Source organism: Cnephaeus nilssonii, assembly GCF_951640355.1.
Source record: "Cnephaeus nilssonii genome assembly, chromosome: 23".
Classification (NCBI taxonomy): Eukaryota; Metazoa; Chordata; class Mammalia; order Chiroptera; family Vespertilionidae; genus Cnephaeus; species Cnephaeus nilssonii.
The window spans coordinates 12,533,959-12,555,567 of NC_137094.1; the positions used below are offsets into that span (position 1 = coordinate 12,533,959).

The 21,609-nt window shown below is 53.0% G+C and overlaps 1 protein-coding gene across 7 annotated transcripts in view; it reads right to left on the reverse strand.

Moving 5' to 3' along the window:
* DUSP10 (dual specificity phosphatase 10) overlaps positions 1 to 21,609 on the reverse strand; it is a 267,948-nt gene that overhangs the window by 19,952 nt on the left and 226,387 nt on the right. For 3 of the 7 annotated variants that reach the window (XM_079763710.1, XM_079763711.1, XM_079763709.1), the window contains exon 5: positions 16,472 to 17,325. In XM_079763710.1, the coding sequence (XP_079619836.1) occupies positions 16,472 to 17,282 (811 nt within the window). In that variant the 5' untranslated portion in view covers positions 17,283 to 17,325. Of the gene's footprint in view, positions 1 to 16,471; positions 17,326 to 18,872; positions 18,893 to 19,308; positions 19,444 to 19,546; positions 19,700 to 21,609 lie in introns of those variants that run through there. The other 4 variants (XM_079763712.1, XM_079763713.1, XM_079763714.1 and 1 more) reach the window with 4 other exon arrangements.

Genomic DNA, 21,609 nt, shown 5'->3' on the forward strand with positions numbered 1-21,609 from the left:
AACAACATATCACAAAACCAATTTCACCAGAGGCTAACGGATATAAACAAGAATTCTGTTCCTATGGCATCTCATCCATGTTATAACAAAACGACGTTGAACAAGACGACGTTATTCCAGATCCTCTGTACATGATTTGTATAGCAGCTGCTCATTAAATGTTTCTAGATTAAATGAAACGACAAAGGCCCGTTAGTTGTAAAGCACCTACTATGTGCTGTTTGGCATAATGCTAGGGATTCGGGAGATTAAGAAATAAAAAGGTATCTATTTCTTGAAGATAAATCCAGTGAGAACAAGAAGGAGGGGTGAAGAAACATCAGGGAAAACTTAGCGAAAGGAAACACTGAAGATCATCCAGAAAGGATGCCATCAGCTGTGACGCAGGCAAGGCAGGTGTAGGGCCAACCAGGTGACTTCAGCCTGAGGACATGGGACGCCGGTCACCCACCTGGGTGGGAAGGAGGGCTGACAAGCCTCATGAAGAAGAGGCACCCTGTAGGACAGCCATGCCCGGGGAGGGCGCGGGTCCAGGGCAACTCACACCTGGTGGCCTTCAACCCTTCCTCCCGTGTCCATGTCTCCCCTCGGACACTGTGTGTTCGTGATGGATGGCGGACATGGATGGAAAGCAGCCACGAGAGAGTAGAAGAGGTTTAAGTGGGAGCATTCAGCCCGAGCGATGTCAGGGAACAGCAGGGGGGACCCCCAGTTCAGCCCAACACATTTATTAAGCCCTAAATATGCGCTGGCGTCACCGAACCGAATGTACAGGACACCACAAGATCACGTGGGGCCCTGTCCGAGCTAGCGGCCCACCCACTTAGACACAGAGATGGTAACAGGTGGGTGATGCAGAGCGTCTTCCCCACCCTGGAGGCCATCTCTTCTGCCTCCTGGTCAAGGGACACAGCAGGAATCCAGGTTTCTCCTGCCCCCTCATGAGCCATGCCCTGTTGGGCAAACGAGCCTTAAGGCCATTTTAGAACATGATCATATCCTGAGAGCATTGTCTTCAACCACAGGAGTGCCCGCATCTAATGAAGGCTGTCACAGCCCTCGCTCTGTCCCAGGGGTGACATCATGAGGCAGGTGAGAGACAGACAAGGAGCCTCAGAGCCTCTGGTCGGCCGGAAGGTGAGGTGTTCAGGGGCACAGCGTGGGGAGAGAAGAGTGGATTTTCGGTGCCTCTTTAGTTGGTTCTCATGAACCTGTTCTGTCCCTCTTAGGAACTGGGACTGACATTCCCACGGTTACTCGAATCCTAGGGTGGCAGGCAGAGCTGCCGAAGGACAATTGTCCTCCCCCGTAACACCGCGGAGCAGCCTGGCACAGTGTGCCAGTGCCCAGCGCTGGCCCCGGTCAGACAGAAATCAAGTCATCGTGGCCCTAACCGGTTTGGCTCCGTGGATGGAGCATCGGCCTGCGGACTCAAGGGTCCCAGGGTCGATTCCGGTCAAGGGCATGTACCTTGGTTGCGGGCACATCCCCAGTAGGGGGTGTGCAGGAGGCAGATGATTGATGTTTCTCTCTCATCGATGTTTCTAACTCTCTATCCCTCTCCCTTCCTCTCTGTAAAAAATCAATAAAATATATATTTAAAAAAAAAGAAATCAAGTCATCGTGGGCATCTCAGGAGGCCTCTTTTACAACTACAGGACCTTCTTTGTTTTGTTCCTGAAGTTCATTGGTAAACACATCTTCCCTGGCAAGTACCACGAAGTTCAAGTTTGTCTTTTCTTAGAAATGCCTTCCAGGGTGGCGCCAAGGTGCTCTTGTGAAGTCCACTTTCTAGGAGCTGCTGACCTGAGAGACCTTTGCCGGACAAGGACTGGGACTGAGCATGAGCAGAAGGGTCAGGGTTGGCACGACCACAGGCAAGGCAATTGTCTGTTCGAAGCAGGGAGGGAGCGAGCAAACCAAAAGTAAAATGCAAACACATGGGTCATGGTTTTAAAAATCCAAACGGAAGACCCTCAAGAGGAGACAACAATGGATTTGAACACAGTGTCGATGAGACGTGACAGGGCACACATTTCAAAGCGAAGATTCTAGACCACTATTTAAAACACACACCACAGAACACTCCTTAATCACATGATCACCCTCCATCAGCTTCCTCTAAGGAACTCAATCTCAACATCAATATTTAAGAATCTGGTAGCAAAGAGGTGCCAGTGCATATGTACGTCGCCACCACTCATGTGGTGCTGTCTAGGGGAGGGGACCCCAAGAGTTGCAGGCTGGATTATTAGTGAAATATTGTACTATTTTTTTATCAAAGCCTTTGAGACCCAGTGTGCATTGTGCACTTGTAGCACATCCGGTGTGGAAGAGCTATTTCCAGTGCTCAGCAGCCATGTGGGACTCACGGCTACCGTACTGGACAGTGAGGATGGAGATAACAACGGTTGTTATCCCCATTAAATGAGTTAATACCCAGGGCCAATTTCACTCCCATGTTACAAGTATGAACTAAGATATGTGTGTGTGCGTGTGTGTGTGTGTGTGTGCGTGCGTGCGCATGCATGTAGAAGCAGTGACCAATGTCCACAACAATCTAAGGGGCAGTAAGCTACCAAATGGCGGGCAACTCCCATCCAACATCCACAGCCCCTCTCCTCTCAGGAAAAGACACTTCACCTGGGAACAGAGACCCTCTGAGGGATTACCCAGAGCGGGCTCTCTTATTCCCATCCCTCCACATCTTCCTGATACACACCTTAATACTAGCAAAATCAAGGGACCGTGCACAATAGCTGGCAGTGTCTTCCCTTAAAGCACCGTGCAGCCAGATGGGGAAGCCCGGGGGGCTCTGAATGGCTGGGGCGTGGGGAGGAAGAAAACATGTGGAAAGGAGCTTGGCCCACTGAGTCCCTGAGCATCCCCCCCCCTGGCCCTCCGGGGCCACCATCCAGACTCACTGCCCAGCCACCAGCTAAGTACACGGAGCCAATGACTCTCCTCTCCACTCCCTGGGAAAAGCTTTGCCTTGTAAATCCAGAAAAACGTCCAGTCACAAGCAGGAGATTGATTTCAAGGTAATTATCTAGGCAGCTTTGCGGCGTCTGAGTCTCAGTCCTCCAAGCATTCTCAAAGTTCCCTCAAGTGATGCAGATACTAACAGGAAAGCTCTGTCTCCTTTATGGGCAAGGCCATGCTCAGCTTCTCCCAACTTGTGTAAGCGAGAGCGGCCCATCACGCTGTCATTCATTCAAGTCATTCGTTCTCAGTGGAGTGGGGTGGGCTGCCTCGTCCCCCTCAAGGTAGGAAAGAAGAGGCTCACCCTCAGAGGGAAGACAGGGGAGGTTGGGTGAGAAGAGATCAACCAATGAACTTGTATGCATATATATATATATATATATATATATATATATATATATATATATATATACACACACACACACACTGAGTGGCCAGATTATTATGATCTCTGAACGCATAATAATCTGGCCACTCAGTGTGTGTGTGTGTGTGTGTGTGTGTGTGTGTGTGTGTTAGAGGCCCGGTGCATGAATTCGTGCATGGGTGGGGTCCGGCCAGCCTGGCCAGGGGAAGGGGACATGGGCGGTTGGCCGGCCTGCCTGCTGGTCGAACTCCTGGTCAAGGGGACAATTTGTATATTAGCCTTTTATTATATAGGATTATTATTATATAGGATATACACTGAGTGGCCAGATTATTATGCGTTCAGAGATCATAATAATCTGGCCACTCAGTGTATATATATATATATATATATATATATATATATATATGTCATAACCAGTGGACACAGACAATGGGGTGGTGAGGGCGGGGAGGGGGGGAGCAGGAGCAGGCTTGAAGAGGTTAATGGGGCGGGGGAGGAGGACCTATGAAATACTTTCAACAATAAAGATTTTTTTAAAAAGAACAAGAGGTTCACCTAATAAGGGCAGACGAGTGCATTTTTACATAATATGTAAGATTAATTATAATGAATTCAACCCAATTCGTCCGCTTTATCAAGGAAGACAAGCTAATTATCTGGTGGAGAATTAGCACCTATTTAAAGGGCATTTTACCTCAATTTAGCAAAAGGAACTAATGGGAATTGTCTTTCCATCCTGAGACACTTTTGACTGTGTTTGCTTCAACACTCCCATGTCAGCATCACCCTAAAACCCAGGGCTCAGAAAAGGGGGGAGGGTGGGAGGCACACACAGATGACACAGCACCTCCCAGGCCACTTCCTTCTGCTGCGATGTCCCTTTCAAAGCGTCTTCTCGACAGTTGTCAACAGGAGTGACTCATATTTTCGACACGAGGTGGTGGCGGCCCCGCGCACCACTCGCTCTCACAGCAGCTTCTGCTTTTAACGTGCCGAGCGGGGCCTCCCCACTCCCCACTCCGCCCGGCAGAGGAGAAGCCCAGACTGACAACACGCTCCTCTGGGAGTCCATGAGCAACGACCTGTGATCAAGGATCAAGGCTTCTCTTAAAACCAGTCCCGTCAATAGGCAGTCGGCTCTTGTGTTCTGAAGGGACCGGCAGAAATAAATAGTAAAGAAAATCGGGGGCTGGCAGGGGGGGTGGGGGGCGGCGGCGGATTCTAAGCAAGGGTACTCCCTCTAAGAGGCTTCTCCTACACTCGCAAAAATTTAGAAGTCATCTTAGCCTCATTCATAGGCAATGTAGTGGAGTAAAATGGGACAATGCCATAAAAGTAGGCATGGTCTGACACTCAAACATGACAATACAGGAAGCCAAAGCACAGGCAATGAAGAGTGAAAATGGGTTTCAGTTTCTAGATGAGAAATCTGCAGACGATGCACATATATGGGTAAAGAATGAAGAGGACATGTAAAAATGAAACTAAAGGCAGGCAGGGGGATTTGTAGAGCATCTGGGTTTTTTTGTTTTTCTTTCTTTCTAAAACTTTCTTAATATTCCAACAACGGGTAGACGATTGAGTCTTTGCTAAGACGTCATTTGATAAGATTTCCTTACGTAGAAACAGTACATAATTTTCCAGGATGGCCCTGATTCAGAAAAAGTACGGATGCAGTGATCTAGTCACCCCTCGAGAAACACCGGGTTTTTCCAAACCTTTAAACAAAACAACCCACCAAGGATCAAAGAGTTCCTACCCATATTGCCCCAGTGGCAATGTCCATTCATCGCACGGAATTACATCGCCCATCCATCTCTTGGCTATAGTAGATACTGGTACATTACTATGGTAGGTATTTGATATTATAACTATGGTAAGTTTTTCGTAAAGGCCAGCTGTTGGAGGTCTAGCGTTGTGCACAGCACTTGTACACCGATTATCTAATTTAATCCGCAACCGATCCCGCGAGAAAAGTGCCACTACCCTCCCATTTCATGGATAAGAAAACTGAGGCCTGGCAAGTTTCATCTGCTCAAGTTCCTGCCTCCAGAGTGGCAGAGTCAGAATTCCGACTGGGCAGTCTGGCTCGGGGACCTGTGCCGCTCGCCTCCGTCCTATACTCCCTCTGCTAGAAAAGAGGGAAATTCTTTTTTCTTTTTTTTTAAATTTCTTTATGGATTAAGGTATCACATATGTGTCCTCATCCCCCCATTCCCATCCCAAACCCCTCCCCACGCATGCCCCCACCCCCCTGTTGTCCGTGACCACTGGTGAGGCTTATATGCATGCACACAAGTCCTTTGGTTGAAATTCTTAACGGGAAGGCTGCGTGCAGACGCCGAGCAGCAGCGGCTTCGCTGAGAAGTCCCTCGCTTCATAAGCTCCTCGCAAAGGGGAAAGGAAAGAAAACACGGAGTGACCTGGCCAACACGTGGCCCCACGGGGATGGCTAGTTCAATAACAACGTGGACGGGAACCGAAGGACTGTACTCCCACTGGGAGTTTTAGAAAAACGACTGGACCGAGAGTTGGGAAACACGGCTCCTACGCCAGCTGTGCTACCAGCTTCTTCTATGCCCGCGGGCGAGGCATCAGTTTCCACGTCTATAAAATGGGACAGATGAGACACACGCTGAACAGTCTGCTTGAACCCAGGCTCCCCCCAGGATCCCCAGGTCCATCCTGCTCCCTCTCGAGGGTGTTGCCTGGGCCTGGGCCAGGGTCTGACCCACCACACTCCCAGATGACCTGAGCTGCACGTGGCTTAGACTGTAGAAGGGAAGGAGAAAGATCAGGAAGGAGAGAGACGCAGGAGAGAACAACAACAAAGAGTAAAGAGTTTGAAAAGATCCCCGTTCACTTATCTCAGAGAATTGCCTTTCCCAAAGGGTAAGATAACCCAACTAGAGGTTCTTCCTTCACACACTTGAGGGAGGAGGGAAAGCATTAAGAATGAGATCTGATGAGCAACATAAACTGATGAACAAAAACAGACCCGGAGACAGAGAAGCATCGATCAGACTGTCAAACCTCAGAGGGAAGGCAGGGGAGGGTGGGGGTAAGATGGAGAGATCAACCAAAGGACTTGTACGAATGCATATACGCCTAACCAATGGACACAGACAACAGGGGGGTGAGGGCATGAGTGGGGGGTAGGGGGGGGGGAAATGGGGGGATAAGGACACATATGTAATACCTTAATCAATAAAGAAAAAAAACATTTTATCTAAAAAATAAAATAAAATCATGAGATCTGTGCCTGGCTGGTGTGGCTCAGTGGTTGAGCGTCGACCCTTGAGCCAGGTGGTCACGGTTCAATTCCCGGTCAGGGCACATGCCCTGGTTATGGGCTCGATCTCCAGCAGGGGGTGTACAGGAGGCAGCCCTTCCATGATTGTCTCTCATCATTGATGTTTCTCTCTCTCTCTCCCTCTCCCTTTCTCTCTCTGAAATCACTGAGAAGAATCAGACCTGTAACTCACTTGTGAAGAGAGAGGCATGGGCCGGTCTGGAAAGAACTTGGGCTTTGAGATCTGAAGGACTGGGTTTCAGTTCTCATCTCCATTCCCTGGTGGATAGCAGGGGAAGATACTGACTCTGCTGCTCAGATCCTCATCTGTGGGACTGGGGAGCTGAAACCTGGCTTAAGATGCTGATCTGAGAACTGAGTAAGACACATATGTGACAGCCCCGTGCCTCGTCCATAACATTCAATAGCTATTCATGTTTTCCCCCCCAATCTACCTGGAAAATAATTTCCTAATATCAACAATGATAGGTAAGTCAGACCCAGAGCAGTTATATGTGATACTACTTAGTATTCTGCAGTCAGATTAAAATATTATTGCATGAGAATCGTAAGACCATCCTTACAAAGTCTTACCATCAAAATGTGCTATTTTAATAAGACTAGAAATACCAGACCCACGAAATGTCCCTGATCGCTCCAGAGAAGGTCCTCTTACAAGGCTGTGGTCTAGTCTCATTGTTTTAAGAGAGAAGCAGGCACTGTGATAATGAATGGCAATAACTCGCAGTCTTGAACATCGGAAGCTGGGACTCAAGGCCAGGAGCAGGAAGACGCTGTCCCTGAGACCCCGAGCGTACCCCTGTGCCCTCCACTGTCCTGTTCTCTCTGCTCCCCTGCCCGCCCGCCCTCCGCTCCCAATTTATTTTTCCTTCTCACTCGCCAGTATCACAGCAGTAGTAGACTCTGGGGCTAGGAGTCAAACAACGTGGGATTCTTTCTTCCACCGGATAAACACGAAAGTAATAACGAACTAGACAGGGATGCTCCGGCCCGAAGTGCTGACTGCCTCCTCACCTGGGGACACTTAGCTGGGAGCTGACGTTATACACTGAGAGGGGTACGCTCCTCGAGGGGAGGACAGGCCGACGGCACCGCCCAAGGGGACCGGTCCATCTGCTGCTCACTTCAGGGAGAGATGGGCAACAGATGCCTGCCAGGGGCCCCAGCTCTGTGGGAAGACAAGGAAAGAGTTTGGCTTTGTTTTGTTTTCCACGAAATGTGAGTCTTCGAGGGCCAACAAATGACCAGTAGGCCTTCACCACAAATAACACACTCAGGGCGCCACGGATAACTGGATGAGTCTGCAAACGCTTCGCTTCCGGGGGGGGTGATCGTCCCTCCAGCCAGACCCTCAGCATCAGGCAACAGCCTTTATCTTCTACGAATGGGCCAGACACATGCTCATTTCCTCATCCATAGGCAGAGACACGCTCACGTTCAGTTGTTGCCTTGAAGTTCCATAAAATATGGGTCTTGCTGGGGGGAGGGAGTGAGATGAATATACGTGTGTGTGTGCGTGTGCATGTGTGTGTGTGTGTGTGTGTGTGAGTGTTCCCCAACTTTTAAGTAATAATAGACGATACAGACATAAGCTGTGGGGTGTTGGGGGAGAAGGATGCTAAGACCTTCCTCTTGGCTTATGGATGCAACAGCTCAAGAGTCAGATCCACCGTTAGAAAGGCCACTACATCGACTTGCCCATAACGTCCGTTTTTAATGTTCTACCACCAAGTTCAGGCCGTGGCTTGTCCTCCCCCTCTCCTCTCCCCTCACATCTTTCTGAATGGATGAGGGTGTACATGGCTGGAGCATATATGTATACGGAAACACAGCCCATTCAAAAACGCCCAAGAGGGACAGGCTCGGGGGAACACGCAGCTTGGGAACGGCAGGCCGGTGCCTTCATCCCGGCCCTGGCCCCGACGGCGGTTTCTAGTTGTACTTGCAAACTTTCTTTCCCTAAGCGGGCCAGCCATGTTTGTGAAATAGCGTGTCCAGTGCTTGTTTGCTTAGCACGCCCCCTTTCCAGAGACGGCACGCAGGAAAACACACACAGGCCCCGCTCCTACCAGCAACGTGGCCAACACGAGGGAGGCCCAACTGGCCAAGGTCCCCTCCAATGCACGGAGGGGCCCTCTCAGCCCTGAGCTGCGGGGGGAGAGAGAACATCTATTTCCTTGTCTCTTAAAAACCAACACATTTTTTTAAGAAACATTTCTTTTCGGATCAAGGCTATGAAAGAAATTCTGCGGGCCCGCGAAGATGTGCTTAGAAAAGGCCGGACTCTCTCTTGCCAGGGGAAAGGGGAAGACGAAAGCCAAATGCCACCCACACACACATGCACCTCCCAGGCCAGCGGTCGGCAAACTCATTAGTCAACAGAGCCAAATATCAACAGTACAACGATTGAAATTTCTTTTGAGAGCCACATTTTTTAAACTTAAACTTCTTCTAACGCCACTTCTTCAAAATAGACTCGCCCAGGCCGTGGTATTTTGTGGAAGAGCCACACTCAAGGGGCCAAAGAGCCGCATGTGGCTCGTGAGCCGCAGTTTGCCGACCACGGTCCCAGGAGAATGGCATCTCAAGATGAACCGGCCCCTAAACAAGACCGTGCGGCTGAAGACGATGAAGAACACAAGCAGGTATTGATCATCAAGGAGGGAGGCTATGAAATACTGGTCTGGTTTGTATATGGCTCTCAGTCTAGCATTTAGATCAGGCGCCCTCAAACTACGGCCTGCGGGCCACATGCGGGTGTTTTTGCCATTTTGTTTTTTTTTTACTTCAAAATAAGATATGTGCAGTGTGCATAGGAATTTGTTCATAGTTTTTTTTAAAACTATAGTCCGGCCCTCCAACGGTCTGAGGGACAGTGAACTGGCCCCGTTTAAAAAGTTTGAGGACCCCTGATTTAGATGATAAGGGTTATGATGGCAGCTTCCCCATCCCGAAAAGGCTTTAATACTATTTGTTGAACAAATGAATGGATCTCTTTTACCCACAAGGCCCTACCTATATGGAAACCAACCCACCAAAAAGTCTCTAGAAACCTGAGACACTTGGTACAACCATGACATTCCCTAGAAGATGGGATTAAATCAACATTGCTAGTTGCCCCATTTTTCTAGAACCCAGGTCAATAGCAGGATCATGAGTTGCTGGCTTCGAGAGATCTTAGACTTGGGTCCTTATAGTTCTGGAATGAAATCTGGAAATTCAACAAAAAAGATCAATACTCAAATAGTTGACTAAATAGCCCGGCCAGTGTGGCTCAGTGGTTGAGCATTGACCCATGAACCAAGAGGTCACTGGTTCAATTCCCAGTCAGGACACACGCCTGGGTTGCAGGCTTGATCCCCAGTAGGGGGTGTGCAGGAGGCAGCTGGTCGATGTTTCTCATCATTGATGTTTCTTTCTCTCTCTCCCTCTCCCTTTCCCTTCTTCTCTCTCTAAAACACAATAAAAACATATTTAAAAAATGACTAAATATATTGCCTTCTTTTATATTTGCATGCTGCCCATTAGATGCTGTTATCCGTAGATAATAATACACACACACACATCAATCTATCGACTTGGCAAGACCTATGTTAGCACTCAGGACCAAGACTCTAAAATTAATGATGCATGTGACCTTGAACAAGGGATAAACTTCCCTAGGCCCCATGTCTGTAGCAGCATAACGAGAAGACGGGATGAGACCAATGGCTCTGACTGTGCTGGGTTCAGCTTTAATATGCCTGATGCATAGGTGTGGACCCCAGACCAATTTAATCAGAATCTCTGGAGGTGGCGACTGAGCATCGAAGGTTTAATAAGTCGTCCCAGTTGATCCCAATGAGCAGCCAGCTGTGAAAACCATTGGGCTGGGGCAGTGGTCGCAAACTCATTAGTCCACAGAGCCAAACATCAACAGCACAACGACTGAAATTTCTTTGGAGAGCCAAATTTTTTAAACTTAAACTTCTTCTAACGCCACTTCTTCAACATAGACTCTCCCAGGCCGTGGTATTTTGTGGAAGAGCCACACTCAAGGGGCCAAAGAGCCGCATGTGGCTCGCGAGCCGCGGTTTGCCGACCACGGGGCTAGGGGGCCTCGAAGCTTCCTTCTCGTTCCCCAAACTGGGCTTCTTGAGTTTGAAAAGATGACCTCCCGTGGGATTAGAACGTCTACCCTCCGTGGGTAGTGTATCCTTATCTGTCCACTTGAGATAAATTGCCTGTGCTCTGCAGACCAGAGCATATTTAGGCCCAAACCGTGGCCCAGCAACCCTGGGATGGGGGACTCTGGCTGCTCCTGACCGTGAGCCTTCGGAAGCCGGGGCTCCTGGTGGAAAGCTCCCGCCCAGCTCCTGGGGCCGTGTGAGCCACAGACTGTGGCCGAAGGTTCTTCTGCTCCCGACCCTGCTTTTGCGAATCTACCATCATTAGCGGCCACGGCCAGGGGAGGCCTGATCGGAACTGGTGCGGCCACATGGTTCATACTTAACATGCTCCCATCCTGCTGCACTGAAAACAATGGCCACACCCGCCCCAAAGCCACACCCTTCCTGTCCTGTAAGAGGTTTGGAAAGGGAAGGGGGGTTGGGAGCAGGGCCCAGGGGCCTGAGCTCTGGAGAGCTACGTGCCAGGCACTTCATCTACGTCATCTCAGTTTGTCCTCGGATGTTGAAATGATCCCCATTTTACAATGGAACAAAACTGGGGATCTGAGGGGCAAAGTGAGTTGCCTGAGGACACCTCTGGTTGGGGGTGGAAAAGCCTGGAAGGGGAGCCAGGTGTAAGGGAGCTGAACTCCACTCCGCTGTGCACCAGCGTACGAGGAGCAGCCGGAGCGAGGGCAGCGAAGGGGGAGACGGGGAGAGAGAGGGAGAGGCGGGGAGAGAGCTCACCTCTCTTTTCACTGACATTTTAATTAAGAAGGAGAGTAGTATGTCCAAGAGCTCGGAGAGGACAGAGGCAACTGCGGACCAGTTCAGGGAACAGGTTCAGGTCGCGCTCGAAGAAAGGAGCCGGCCTCTCCATGACTTCACACGCGATCCCCTTCCCATGTCAAAGCTTCCAGAAGTTTCCACGGGGAGGGCGCTGCCCCTCCTCCCACCTCCCCTTTTATAGTCAGACTACCATCCCGACTCCAAAAATAAACCAGCCTGAGGAGGGGCCGGGAAAAGCAAAGCTTACCAGTTTTTCTGCTTTCGCTACTGAGTTATGGGGCGTTACGTGGACAGATGTCGCATCACAGTTTTACAAATCCCCCTCCAAACAAATAATTCTAGGATAGGCCCGAATTACTCTGGCCTCTTGACCCAACATGTTTTTGTAATTACTTGGCACTCCAACTGTATGCTACTTAAATTAGGGACCAGTCACCAAGTTATTTTTAGCCGACAGCAACACACACACACACACACACACACACACACAGGCTGCTGTACCTGGCTTGTTAGCTGTACTCCTTTGGAAAAGGAGCCAAAACTGCCTTTTTTACTGGCACCATCATTCCTGTTCAACCAACAGTAATGATATTAAGCGGCATGTTTGAGTCGTTACCATGAGGAACTACTTAAACACTCTGCACACTTTAGTTCCTTGTATTCCTAACTAACACTATGAGATAGCTCCTGGGCCCAGCAAGGGCGGGAGGCTGGGGGCGGGGGGGGGGGGGGGGCGGCGAAGGGGGGGCAAAGGCGGGGCGAGGGGAGGAGATCAAGACCAGAACTCAGACAGACCAGATCCCAGGTCCGGCCTGAATTTCCCCCCTCTTTGCTACAGGGCTCATGTTAGCCACATTCAGGTGTTAAACGGAGGTTCCGAATGACAACAGTGCGTTTGTGAATCGAGAAATGTCCTTGTAACATCCCCGAGAGACAAGAGGAAATCGTGTACCCCCCACAAAACAGAGCAGAGAGAGAAAGACTATGCTCCCAGCGTTTCTGATTTCTGAGCACAGCCACTCAGGATCTTGCCATCACACTCACTGTCACCCACAGGTTTACTTCAGAATCCTTGTTGACTATGGACCAACGTGCAATCGATGTTGCTCATTAGGAGTTAGGGAGGAACGTTTTACAGTATGAGAGTCTAACCCGCTACGTTTTCCAAATCTTCTCTAGGGAACAGTCTCCTGAAGTAACTCCCTCTCCTCCCCCTGCTCCCCAATAAATGCCTCTGAGTCAGTCTTTGTTCTGTGACAGCGCAGAGCAAGTGCAGGCATGGACCCTGACATAGCTGAGCAGAGCGGGGAGCTCTGGACCCCCCAGTTACCACCTGGAGCCCTCCCCCCAGAAGGAGGGCTGTTTCTCCATAGCCCTGACCACCTGGCAGTCACAGCAGAGGATACAAGTTGGGAAAAAATTCTCCAAAATGGTCACAGGACACTGCAGTATTGAGTAAAAAATGTTGTCCATACTCTACTATCAAATACCCCAGCCTTCTTAATTTTAAAACATTAGGTTGAAACATAAAACATGTTTAGATACATTAAAATATTGTCTGTTCTATAAATGTTTTCAATTAAAAAAAAAAGGCAGAGAAGGCAAACAGGGAAGATAGTACTAATTGTTTAAAATCTGGTGACAGGCTCGCTCCACTCTTTCCTACTTTTCTCTGTATTTGAAACTTCTTGTAGTAAAAATTTTAAAGGCGTAGACTGTTTTTAAGGAGGAGGTGGTGACGCCTCTTTAGGTAAATGACAAATTATTTCCCTGAACCCAACCTTGGGAGGCTGACCAACATCACAGCGATGATGGTAGCTCTCACCCTGGGAGGCCTAGGATCGTCTAGCCTTCGGATTCGGTGTGGTTAGAAACCACATTCAACACCACGTTGGGGTACAAACAAATGATAACTCGTTCAAAGATGTTGCAAATCCCTCCATATCTCTTCATGTCTCCGGCCTGGGCAGAAGCGCGGGTCTGAAGCCGTGTTTTCTTCGGAAGCTGAGACGAAACCGTGGACTCAGGGGAGGGGATTGTAAATGAGAACAGGAACTTAATCTCAGGGGCTCCGGCGCTGATCACCTCCTTCCCAGCCTGACACAGCATTACTAAAACGGGCCCCGGGCCGCCGCTCCCCTTGACAGGCAGCACCAAACATGGAGAACGTGGCACTGAAACAGGGGACATGACACTTGGACAGGGAGGGTAGCAACCAGTGTTTACAAACACACACCAGGGCAGCAGGTGGGCCGGCCATAAATTACCCGAGACCGGATTGAAACCTCTGAAAATACATTAAGGAGGCCTTAGCAATGTCTACCCTACAAGAGTCTCCCTACCCATCACCATAGCTTCCCTGCAAAACTCACTCATTCCAAAATGGTACCACTACCACGCTTGCTGAAATAGAATCTCACGTCACCCAGGGCTGGGGTTAGTAAGAGAAACCCTCAGCAGGGAGGCCAGGCCAGAATGGTCTGCTGGACCCACACAAGAGCCTGGGAGAAGGTCCTGGCCATGCCCTCCGAGGGATGCCCACCCCATTCCTCACTCCACCGTGCGCTGGCATTAACCTTTGGTTTGCCCAGATGAAAGGGTAGCGAGGGCATCCTGGTATTGCTCTCCCTTCTTTCCCAACTTGGTCCAAATTTTAGGACGTTCCCCACAGAGAGACCAAAATGATAATGACGATAATAATAAATAGAGTAGATTATAGACCCCTCTGCTCCTGAACTACAGATTTTTCCAAGCAAATTCCCAGATCATCGAAGAAAAAGCCCCCCAAAGCTCCAGATATTCCCACCTCTACCACCAGCGCGCCTTCCAGGTCCGCCGCCGCCGTGTGTCACCAACCCGAAAATGACAGCCCTCGCGGCGGCCGCCCGGGGCGCCCAGCGGTGAGGTCAGCAGCAGGTCCGGCCCCGCCCATTGGGGCACTCTCACTCCCTGACACTGAGGAGCAACCCGGGCTGCTGGAGTCTCAGCTGCACCCACAGGAGCGGGGGAGGAACCCCACTTTCATCGGTAGCACCCAGGAGACTCATTTCTCAGTGATTGACAAGCCACCCCCAGACACAGTAATTCCCACGGCCGAAAAAGAAGGTAGGATCTACAACTCCGCTAGCCAACCTCACGTTCAAGTCCGGGGTCAACTTCGTGTATACTGTTTGATGCCTATCCTCAGAGTCTGCAGACACACAAGGCCTGCTTTTTCTCAACCTCTACTCTGCATGAGCAGAGAGACGACCATTAAGACCATCGACTACCCACTCTGTCTGCTCCCCAAGACAAACCATCACCAATGGGAAATGGGTAGGTTGTATTTTCTCATCCAGAAAAGATAAGCCAAGCCAAGATCATGGTAGGAAAGCACTAGCTGGTCAACTTACTGGCAATCACTCAAAGCCAACCAAACAAGAATATCAAGCCATCCCATACAGAGCTACACAGAGGAAATCTGAACACCCCTGTGAACCCAAGAAAACCCAAGAACGACAACAACAGAAATGAGTGGCTGCTGCCAGAACTCTCTAGATACAACCTCCACGATGGCATCCTTCCCATCAGAGCCCACCAGCTCTGAGGGTCGTTGTGACTTTGTGGTAGTTGAGTCCAGGGAGGGGGCATTGGAGGGTGGGCAGGCGGGTTATATCAGAGGAATTCAGAACCATTATTTCCAAGAATGGGACTTAGCCAAAGGCAGACTGCATCGCTGGGAAGACCGGAAGGAGAAGGGCCGAGCTGCCTTCACAAAGACACGACGACTAACTTGCTCACCTCAATGTCCTGTTGCAATTTAAATTTGTAAGATGTTCAGAGGGACCCTTCGGTCAACACAGTTCCGGAGGCTGGCTGGCGATATGGCCCAGACTGTGCACCTTGGCTCAGACTTAAGAGAAGAGAAGAAGATGATGATCTCTCAGAATCACCACCACCGGACAGAAGACACTGAAGAGGAAGCATGAGGTGTGGTGCCCCCAAAGGATGGTATCTTGGGGCCAAGAGGCAAGACGGACAAAGGACGAGGGCGGCCCCACTAGGTTAGGCAACACAGGGTGGAAGGAGCTCAGAGAATAGTGGGTAATGAATTCCTCCTGCCAGGGCTCAGCCACCGTGACCTCCGAGCTATTCTGCATTGAATGCACTGAGGCAAGTGACCACCGCCCCATCTTGGGAGGAGCCATGATGCCAACGATTGTGAGGTGCAGCCAGAGGGAACAGTGGGGTGGGGAGTACCTCATAAGAACGACTCTGTCCCTTAGGGCTACGGCAGAGGAACAGATGTTTTTGATGAACGTATCCTGCGGGGCCCAGTAATAAGGATCTCTGCCCCCCTCTCTATGTCACTTTATAAACCACCTAAAATCCAAGCTGACGGGAGAGGTGAGAAGGAGGAAGAATTCCCCACAAAAAGAACGGGTACCTGTGAGTTTCTTGCAGGTCACCATCTCAGTTCCACCAACCTGGGTTAAGTCTGAGAGATAACAACTTTCCAGCGAGTGATTGATTGGACGAGAGCTACCAGACCAGGCGTGACTTGAGCCACCCTCTGGCGTTATAAAAGCCCCTTTGGGGAAAGGGGGGGAAAGTCTCAGAGAGGTGAAATGACTTGCACGATGCAAATCAGAAGGGGAAGCAAGACCAGAACCCAAATCTTCTGGCTTCCAGTCCAATGCTACTGGATTCCTCTCACCACCCCAAAATAATTAAGAAAGGGCATGGGAGGGCACACAAGAAGGACTTCTATTCTGGTCTTTGCGGGTAGGCAGGGTCGGGAGAGTGCTGGTACCTCTAAGGGAAAACCCCGAGTGACCCCAGGCTAAGCAGGGGTGCGCCGCTCCGGGGAAGGGAGCATTCGTTCGTTACCTTTCAACACCAGAGGCTCTTTGCCTTCTCTCTTCAGGGACTCGAGGACTATGTGGAGTGGCTGGGAAGGCATCACCCGGCTCGGCTCATTGGTATTCTCATCGTAAACTATGATTTCTTTGGAAAAGATCCTCTTGAAAGAGTCCTTGCCTTCCCTACAGGAAATCAAGTCTAACACCGTGATCTTGCCCTGCTGGAGCCTCCGCCGGCTGATCTTGTCGGCACAGTTAATGTGGACAGCTCCCTGGATGTGGCTCTTGTTGTACTCCATGAAGGGCCTGCAGTCGATGATGACAGGGCCCTGGCTCGCCAGGTGGCTCTTGCTGCATTTGGTCATCTTCTTCGCCAGGTCGTTGGGGTAGATGATTTTGATGCTGGCCAGCGGCTTGGGGGTCCCCGCCGCCGGGCTGCCCACCCCACCTGCCGGACCGAGAGAGCCTGCGCTCTCATTGTTGTTGACCATCTGGGTGGCGGGGCAGGCGCTGGAGGTGCCGATGGCGGGGGCGGCGGGGGCGGCGGCGATGGCTTGGGCGGGGGCCTGGGTGTCCTTGTCGTAGGCTGCCACAGTGCAGCAGCTGGCACTGCTGCATCCACAATTCAGGGAGCGGGCAGAGCCGCTGGATGAGGGCATATACGTCAGATTCGCAGCCTTGAGGGACACGACGGTGGTGGCGATGACAGGAGGGTGGCGGTGGCTGCCCGGCGCGGCAGAGCCAAGGTAGCTAGCGTCTAAACACAGGTTGAGATCCTGCGGCCGGACGGGCCTGGACAGTGCCGCTACTACCCTGTCGTCTAAAGGAGACGGAGGCATGAGGAGGCTGAAAACTGGCAATTCAAGAAGAACTCAAGACAGTCTGTAAAGAAGGGGAGGGGAAGGGGGAAAGAAAGAATCAAGTCACGTGACACAAAAGGCAGCAGCATCCAATCCCTGGGAGAGGCCGCTGCATGCCTCTGAGCAGCGTGGTCCCGAATCCCTTTTCTCACGCAGCTCCTGAACCTGGGAGACTCGTGGGCACAGGGTCAAAGAGGATGCCGACCTGAGCACGCCCATCTCTTTGGTCCCTGAGTCTGAGGCTAAATGTATCGCCTAGGCACACGCTGATCAGCCACCTCTCTCGGACCTGCATCGATGCTCAGCCTCAGAAAAGGCAAAAGCACAAAATGACGAAACTCGGGAGACAGAGAGGAAGGCTCTGAAGAGGTCCCTGTCCTGGGCCTCGCCTCCTGGGCCTCGCCAACTATCTGAGGAAGACCCCCTTGCCCACCCGGGCATACTTCCATGCCATTCCCCGCCCGCTGCAAAGGCTGAGAATGACCCCGCGCATGGGCACGGCTCACAGAGATATACAGCGGCTACATATACATCGGGGCCGATGTCAATGTTCTGCACCTCAGAACGCAAGTATCCCCCTAAGTGAGTCTCTTTAGCCGGGAGCTAGTCTTGCCTGCCATTCCACTGAGCCCTTTGCAAAGCGCACACAATCCTATTAAGCCCCGGTGCTTCCTCTTAGCCTCTTCATCAGCCTGCATTTCCCCCTTCATTACAAACCGGTGTCCTAAGAGGAAGCCTCCAGCCCAGGTGCCGGGTCTGGAAGCCCCAGCCCGGGCAGATCCATCCCCCTTGGCTCCCTCGCCCCCCTCCACCGCCCCACCCCAGCCCCCACTCCTCGCTTTTAGGGAAAGGACAGCTTTGACTTCATTTCCCTAAAGGCGCACGGACTGTGCATCCTAGAGCTTCTCTCGGCGGGAGGCGGGCGCTGTGCATTAATATTTCAACCCCACACAGAAATCCCCCTCTTCGGGGCGATGAATTCCATAAGGATGACATCCCCAGCTCGCCTGTCCCTGCTAAAGGGGGGCAGGGAAGTGTTGCCCACCGGGTCGGCCTGCTGATTGGAGAGGACGCCTGCGGAGGGACAGTTCCTTCCTCCTTCAAGGCACAGGGGCGCCCTACACCCGGCCCCGCTATTAGCCATGCACACTAAGGGAAAGAGACCAAACCCCGTGCAAGAGTCACTCGTTTAAAACAACTTTAAGGGATGTCTGGGGGAAATGTCATCCATCGCCCGTCTACACACGACCGTCACCGTTTTCTGACACGGAGCCCAAGTGTCACAAGCACAACCCCCCCCCCCCCCGACACACACACACACACACGCACATACACACACACGCACGCACACGCACACACGGGCACGCAGGCACCCCCATCCGCAGGTCCCCGCCGACTCAGGTTCCTCTCCCCCAGCTCTGGATGGGAGCGAGGCATCCAACCCCTTCCCTCCCGCCCTCCTGGCTTTCTTCCCTCCCTTGCGTAGTATTTTTTTTTTTTTTTTTTGGAAGAGCAAGTACTATTCCGGAAGCTAGAACTGTTTCCCAGCCGGACCCAGCGTTGTGTTACCTGGTGGGGAGCGTCCCGGGATGCACAGCCCACTTCCCTCGGAGAGGGACGCCGGGGCGCGTCCGCGGGGACCCAGGCTGGGCGCCCACCTCCAGGCGGGGTGCGCGGCTCACACGCGCACGGGGCGTCTAGCGAGATCTGCATCCCTGCAGCAGAGGGTCGGGCGTCTACACGGGCCCGCGAAACCGGCCAGACCGGCCCAGGAAACAAACCTCCCCGAGACCCTGAGCTGCCTTGCCCCCTCGCCCCCGGGCGGGCCGACCCTCCACCTCTAGGCACAGGCTGGAATGGTAGGAAACCAAGTGGTTGGAGAACGTGCTCCTTTCCCCGCTCCTGGGGCACCTAGCACTCCCCCCCCCACCCCACCCCCACTTCGCAACACAGCGCATTCACGAGCCCCGGGCATTTAAAACTGCCGCAAAGCGTCCCAACAAACCTCATTCTTCCCCCCGCTTTCGTCCAAAATCCAAACAGACTACAGAGAGTAAAACGCACAGCGAGGCGCGAGCCAACAGCCGGCACCCGATTCAGCTCACCTGCCGTGGCTCCCCGTGAGCATCGCCACACTCACACTCACACTCACACACACACACTCACACGCACTCACACGCACGCACACGCACACCGCCTTACACTCCCGGGCTCTCGGAGCAGCCGCGGGGACTTCCACTTACTTCATCCAGGAGCGCAGCCCTCCACCATCTGGCGCCGCCTCGGTGTGGACGCGCGCACTCAGCCCCCCATTCACTCGGCTTCATTGATCTCCAGCCACAACATAGTTACTTTCTCTTTTGCTAGGACTGTAAATGTACGGCTCTGGGGAGGGGGGCGGGCCGGGTGCCGACCGACGGCGCGCGGGGCCAATAAGAACCCGGAGAGAGCTGACCGTTACCTCACAGCAGCCCGCGACCAATGGGCGGCCGGAGGGGGCGGGGCCGGGGGGCGTGGCCTCGCCTCGCTCGCCGGGGCCGCCGCTCGCGCCGCTCCGGGTCCGCGGTGTCAGGACGCGGGCGGTGATGTCATTGGCAACCAATCAACAACTTCAGGAGGGCCGGCCGGGCGGCGCGGAGCAGCTGCTCTGTATTTACATGTAAACCGAGCCCGCGGGGCGCGCTTAACCCTTTCCGGGGCCCAAGTGTCAACTGGCGGGGCTCGCCGCTGGGCTCCCCCTGGCTCGGCCCAACTTGACCGGGATCCCCTGGGGCCCCTCGCGGGGGACAGACCGCGCGGTCTCTCTCTGATTCCTTCTTACTCTGGACGGCGATGCAAGTGCCGGAGTAACTTTCTCAAGGCGAGACAACGAGCGCAATCACTGTCCCCCAAAAGGGGAAACCGGGCTCTTGGAGCGGCTCGAGATGATGGACAAGACCCTCGCCCCAGATTCTGGACGCCGCCGCCGAGCCGGGACCCTCGTGAGCGCGCAGCCAGGGGCATCGCCGCTTCTCCGCCCGCGTCCTGGGTTCGGAAGCCACTGGAAGCCAGCGAGGCCCGCCCAGCTCGCCGAGGCCGCGTCCTGGGAGCCGCCCCGCTCGGCCTCGCGCCGCCGGGAAGCGTCGGCCGCCCGGCCGCCCGCAGAGGTCGCTGCCCCTCCGGCTTCCCAACTGCTGCCCCGCGCGGCGGGGGCGCGGCGCCCTCTGGCTCGCGGACGCCTGCGCCCCGGTCACGCCCCCGCCTCCTCCGCCTACTTGCCAGGGCTCCGGTCCCCACCCCACCGGGCGGGTGGAGGGCTGCTCGGAGGCAGCGGCCTGGGCTCAGGCAGGAAGCTACAGGGCGCGCACCCTGAGCCATGGCACCGGCGCCACCCACCTAGGCCGGGCCCGCCACGACCCCCGGCCCGGCCACCCCGCAGGGCCCCTGGCAAGCCCAGGACAGCCGCCCCGAGATTCTGCAGTAGCCTTGGCCGCGGAAATGAACCTGAACTCGGTGTACATCACCAGACCTGCGCCGCCCGGGGGTCGCTGGCCGCTGGCCGAGGCGCACGGGGAGGAGGAGCGGGGCCACAATAGGGCCCCAGCCCCGCCTCTGGAACATCTCAGGGAAACGGAGAGAAAGTTGTCTGGCATGGAGATGCGGAGAGGGACTGCAGAGAGCCTGCATCCCAGAGCCCTGGAGATGCAGGGCCCTCTCCTTTAGCCCTTTCCCGGCTCAGAGAGCCTGGCAGGGGGGAGAGTGGGATGCGTTCCATGAGTAGTTTGCTTTGGTTTTCCCCTCTTACCCGATTGAAGGTGTTGGAGACAAACTTCAGGCTCCAGGCCTGACAAGTCAGCTAAGCGGTAGCGACACATGCATGTAAATGCTTTAAGAGCAGATCTGCTAGCTCTCAGAGCTCAATGCACTCGTCAGAGAAATCCCTTGGCGAGCTCGGGGGCTATGCATATATACACACAGTCTAGCTTTCACGCCAGTGTTTCCAATGGAAGTGAATGCATCCAGTCACCCCAAACAGGAAAAGGTTTCTGTAGTCCCCTCTCCACGCACACACCAACACACATGCGCAATGGTGGGGGCATACCATTTGGTTCTCACATCTTTGGGGATCAACAGGTCCTGGCCAGGAAAGTCGTGTTCTGGGTACTTCCCATAGAAACCAGAAAAGAACTTTCCGGAGGGTCTGTCTACCCTGGGTCTCTTTAGAGCTTAAACAGCTAAGGCATCATCCCTCACCCCGGATCATTATTGGGGGGAAGTGTTCACCAACTCGGGGTTGAAGAGTTCCAGATGCAGGTCCTGATTCTGC